Raw genomic sequence first — 5944 nt, forward strand, 5'->3', positions numbered from 1 at the left:
CCCATCTTTTAAAGTAAATATAAAACCAGCATAAAGTTCTTTAAGTTTCTATGTAAATTGTGAGCAATTTTCCCGATTGCTTAATCCAAGAGATTCATACTATGTTAAATGTCTTATTTCTAATCAGTATAGTTGTACTTCTAGTCCTCTTTTCCATTCCAGAATGGTTATAAGCCTGGTATTCCATCTTGTTTCAGCACTTACCGAGATTGAGTTGACTCATCCTATCTCGGACCAGTAAATCCTCTGAGATTGATTTGTAATTTTTATACTTTTAGTTACATAATTATTTTTTTCTCTTATAAATGGATTCATTTATATGTACTCAATCAAAAAATCCATTATTCATTGTTCTAATATAAAATGGATTCATATATAATTTTATTCTATACAAATCACAAGTGTATTGTTATTGAAATTTGATTATTATTATTATATGGAATAAAACACCGAACTAGTTGACTTGTCTGAATTTTGAAAATTTTGAGCCGAGTAATCTTGGATCTCAAACAAGTCAATGTGACACAAGATTTACATGTTTGCTCATTCGAACCCATATGAACAGTAAAAATAGACTCAGAGTGGGGCGCGCTTTAAAACCATGGGTATGACAACATAGGAACACTAACAATTAGTTCCCAAGGATCTACTTTGGTTCTATGTCAAGAAAAGAATAAAGAAGGAAAGCAAACTACTTTACTTCCCTAACAATGTAAGTATAGCTTCTTTATCTAATTGATACTCTTCACTACGATACCAAGTCTGAGTTTTATTTAAGGAGAAGAAGAAGAATAGCACAACTTAATTCAGTGAATCCAAAGAAGGAAAACAAAAATGGTGAAACAAATTTGTTTGAATGGAACCTGGGATGATGACAAGTTTTCTTCCCCAATGCCAACAATTGGCCTATACATAGCTGCAGGTACTTCGGCATGCCTTCTATTTATGATTTGTGATTTATTTCATGGATTATATAATAGAAAGCCATGGATACCATGTAGATTTTTAAAACTCAACTCCCTTACGCTCACTCTTCTTGCAATTGCTTCGAAACTCCCAGTAGATCTGACCGCATCAATGCCTTCTGTTCAAGACCAACTCTCTAAGCTTAGTGGCACTGTCTTAATATGCATCTCTATGTGTATTTTCATTCCTTCACTCGGAACTCAGAGTCATTCTGAACGTCTTTCGAACATACTTTCCTTGAGCATCTTCGTAGTAACAATTGTTGTGAATGTCTGTATCCAAATGGTTACTGGTGTCATATTCTTGTTCATAGTCGAACATGTCATAATCATGTCATGCATACTACTATTGCTTGCAATGTTGTGGTTCACTTTAGATTCTTCTCGGTGGGAAATTTTCCACTCTTCTAGCCCATTTGATGAACTTGAAGAAAAGAACCCTCAAAAGTCAGAGAGTATGATACAGATATTGAAGTCAACTTATACAAATAGTTGTACAAATAACCCTGAATGGGCCTTCCTTAATTCCCCAACGGGCTTATTTGTGTGCATGCTATCTGTACTTTGTGCACTAGTTCTATCACAAGCTGTACTTCAATCTCTTGCTCTTAAGAAGGTGGATTTTCGATGTGGGATTTCCGATTATAAATGGTCAATGTGGATCGTTGTAGTCACTCAGATTTTCACTGTCCTAGTAGGAGGTACAATCACCTTATTTAGATGGTGGTTAATATTCGAAAATTTGTTTGTGCAAATGAATGCTTACGAAGTTTTATCAACTTTGTCAAAGCTCCACATTTTTTCTTTGTGGATTTTATCAAAATTTTCAAAGCTCCGCACTATTTCATTCTTCAAAATCTCTATAAAGATTTTCATGATCATCTTCCAAACTATTAAGAGGACTGTTTATATGGTATTCATGGCAGTGCAAGTGATTGTGGTCTGTCTATCTTACCTGTTATATTTAATGCTCAAGATACCTTTCTTGTGTGCCAAAAAAATAAAAAAAATTTGTTGTGGGGAACAAAGAAATGGTGATGAGTATAATATGGAAGAGTGGATACAGAGAAACTGTGAATATGACATGCAGAGATGGATGGAGAAATATGAAAGGAATATACCAACTGATGATCTTATCCAACTTCTTTCCAAAACTTGTCGATCTGAAGAGCCATTTACCAACAAAGTTTCTTGTCTTTCAGTGGTAATCTTTATAAGAATAGCCGCAGCTGCATTACCAGATGTCCTAGGTGCTTCTCTAATTCGTACATTTGACGAAGCCTTTGGAATCATTTATTTCATTGACCAGAAAATGAATATCACAGCCGAAGATAAAAATAAACTTGTAGTGGGAAAAGAATTGTGGATGGAGAGGAACAACCCATATCATTGGTTGCATAAGAAATTCATTAAACCATTGGTAATGAAATTGTATTCTCAATCTCAATTTCAACCTCCATTGGACTTATATTACGCACTTTGGCTTACTGAAGAATTAAAAAGATGCGATGGAGTTTCCAATCTTTTTTTTAATGCAGAGTATTACGCAGGTAGTGGTACGCAATATAGCAAAAGAGTTGAGTATGCAGCTAGAGAAATACGAAACATTTGTGAATTGATCATCGGACAACAGCCAAGACAAACCTTCTCATCAATCGACGAACTATATGGTCTCATGGAGCAACAATTTGTGGACATGTTGCACTTTTTCCTCTCTCAACTCCCACTTGCCATATTCAAGCATCTTGTTGAGAGCCCCATTCAAGAACGTGAAGAAAGAGCAAAATTTGTGCTGAAATTCCTTTACAACCTTGGACCTTTGGAGAATAAAGTCAATTGGTCATTTCCTGATGGGACTGGTATCACTAGCTTGATAACCCCTCAAGTTCCAACTATAGACATGCAGCGTATCGAACCAGTGGAAGGCAATGTAGATGCAGATGTTGCTCATCGAGTGATTGATAGTGATGAAATTCAAGAGCTTGTTTGAATAGCCTGGAGGCAAGTACTTTTTTTTCACTTACTATTTTATTAAGTTAGATGATATTTTTATTTTCTCCTTAGGACTAATTTTTTAAACAATTTTTTTCTTTTTTTTCTGTTTAGGATAATCAGGAGGGGAAGGTCTAGACCCTCCAATAAGCATGAAGTCAACAGCAGCTCCAAGAAAATATTGGAGGCATTCTAATAACTCACCGCCTGGAAGTATTGGAGGCTCCAAGAAAATATTGGTTTAGTCTTAAGACCCTCTAATAAGCACGAAGTCAAGAAAATATTGGACCCTCCAATTGTTATTCTGTTTCTTAGGAAATCTTAGAAGTGTTTAATTTCTTTTTCAATTTTTCTGCAAAATTTTCTTTTGTAATCTATTAATTAGGGGTATGCCCCTAGTATCTATAAAATTTTATGTGATAAATAAATCACTTTGTTTGCTTAGTAACACCAAATGATCCTAGCAATCTAACTTCTTCTTATGTAATTAGTAGGTCTTCTTGATCTCTTGTTTGACCAATAAAATCTATAGTTGTTAGAAGAAGAAGAATTATGGGGCACTTCAGGACAGTCAAAGATGAGGTGAAGCCTCTGAAAAATCTGTAGAACAGATAAAAGAAGTGAGGAAGACTTCGTCTATAAGTGTAAGAATTCATATTTAAAGCAAATTAAACACAACGAATTCATCATGAAATGAATTCCTTAAAAAATTTAAGTTTGTAAAGTAAAACAAATAAACCATCTAAAAACTCTTGAACCTCAAACTTCAATTCAAGAACAAAATCTCCACCTTTTTCAAATCTCTCACCAACCCATTCTAATAAATCACGAATTCCATCAACAATCTGAAAATAAATCGTCAAATTTCAACCATAACCGAAATCACAATCAAAGTATCTCCGAAAAGCTTGACTTCGCAGCTAAAACAAATCAATTTCATCAGAAGAAACAGAATAACAAAAATATTTTTACTTAATATAGAGAAAAACCCACAAGAATATAAGAATTATCTGGCTTTTATAAGTGATGACATGGGCCTGATTATGAAATACAAACTACAGTACTACCCCTGAAGTTGGTAAAAAGATTCAATGGCATTGAAATTGTAATTTCGACATTGCCCAAAATATTATTATTTTTTTTTAATAACCCAGTTATAGACAACGGACAGAGCCCATATATAGGCTATGCCCAGTCCAGAGACCATGGTCTGGTTCAAGGACACATGCAATACCCGGACATCACACGCACCAGATAAGTAAGAGTGCGCCCTCGCGGGATGTTCATTCTGGGCATTGAACTCACGACATACCAACATTAACCATTCAAAAGTATACTCCCTTCATTTTCAAACAATGACCCCTATCTCTATGTAGGTCATATCCAAAAGCTTGAGACCAAAGTAGGAACCATGTTCTTTTATTCAATTTTGTCTAAATTCATATTTTTATTATGTCAAATGTTTAGGGATTCAATCCTTTGTATCTAATGATAAATAAAAAAAATTTGATAGGTGATTTACCAAAATATTCATTGAATAAAATTCCCAAAATGTCACACTATTCATTTTAAGTTTAGAATCAGTAATTTATTATTTTTAAAATTAAAATATTTTTCTTAAAGTAGGGAAAAAATTCACTATCTTATAAAACAAAACATTTTTTTTAATTATTTTATTGAAATTAAAAGGGGGAAAGTATTTACTATTTTATAGAATAGGAAAAGAATTCCACTTTAACGAAAATATTTTAACTCCAAAAATGGTAATAAAAATGAATAGTGCACAGTTTTTGGTTTTTTCAATTTTTGTCTATTTGTTTCGGGAATTTTCCCTAAAAAACAATAATTTTCTTCTTCTATGGACTCCCTAATGATAACATGAATTATTCATGTCCTCATACCCAAGAGAATAATCATCACAAAAAGGAGTAAAATTCACACTAATTTCTTCAAATTCCATACTAAATTTTCAAAATAATTGTTTTACTATAAATTCTTTGAATCCAACAAATTTAATTTATAGTGACTTTAACAAATTCCCATCCCACTACCCCACATCACATCAGAATATCATTTAATTTATTAAAGAGACAATTTAAAAGAGCTCAAATTCACCCCTCCCCTTCCCAATCCATCATCCTTGCTTATGTTTGTAGGATATTTAAAATTATAATAATAATCCAAACAGATAAATTTCTCATCATCATGATATATGATCAAAAAGGGTATTACTGATCGGAAATAGAAGATTATCCATAAAGAGGACAAAAAACCTTTTAATTCTCAAATAGTAGCTCAACTAGTGAAGAAATTAATTGCCTTCATATGCATATCTATCCTTTCTCAAAGACTTCCCAAGAATGAGTGTTTAGCTACTTACATTCCAAGGCTTGACCACTTGTTCTATATTGATTATGGCTCCAAAGGACAAAAAAAACTAATATCAGGCATCAAGATCTAATAAAGTTTTTATTAAGGCTAGAGCATAGAATGTTTGAAGTTTAACCCTTCCCACTATTAAAATTTTAATGATCCAATCTGGATTTTGGTTGACCATGTATTTTATTTGGATTAAAATGATCATAATGCGAAATTTAGAATTATAGGAGTTGTTAATGCTTTATGAAATTATCAAGGTTAATAATAGTGTGTAGTTTGTATTAAGAAGTTTTATGGGATTGTGGTTTGAAATCAACGACGTAAGTTTAGGGTGGTTTGCAATTTTTTTATATATAAATTGTAGTGAATCCAATTGAATTTAATTTTAATTTAAAGCGAGTGATCGAGTTGAGTTAAATGAGTTGAGTAGGGTAGTGTTGTATAGTGTTTGGTGTGGTTAGTTTTGAGCCGCATCATGTGTTAAAATAAATGTTATTTATATTTATTTTTTAGTTGATTCAAATAAAAATTAATTTTGTTTGTGTTAAAATGATATTTGAAAATTACTTTATGATTGGTTAAAGAAGCAGAATGGCTTGAAAGTCTGT

General features: G+C 32.6%; 1 protein-coding gene across 1 annotated transcript; it reads left to right on the forward strand.

Annotated features, from left to right (window-relative positions):
* Window positions 1-823: 823 nt before the first annotated feature.
* On the forward strand, window positions 824-3340 carry LOC147382394 (uncharacterized). The gene is made up of 2 exons (XM_086428852.1): window positions 824-922; window positions 2516-3340. The coding sequence occupies exons 1-2, from the start codon at window positions 835-837 to the stop codon at window positions 2953-2955; spliced, it is 528 nt and encodes a 175-aa protein (XP_086284978.1). The 5' UTR covers window positions 824-834; the 3' UTR covers window positions 2956-3340.
* The last annotated feature ends 2604 nt before the right edge of the window (window positions 3341-5944 follow it).

The sequence above is a fragment of the Akebia trifoliata genome, chromosome 16, assembly GCF_017979445.1.
Source record: "Akebia trifoliata isolate Shusen 1 chromosome 16, ASM1797944v1, whole genome shotgun sequence".
Taxonomy (NCBI): domain Eukaryota; kingdom Viridiplantae; phylum Streptophyta; class Magnoliopsida; order Ranunculales; family Lardizabalaceae; genus Akebia; species Akebia trifoliata.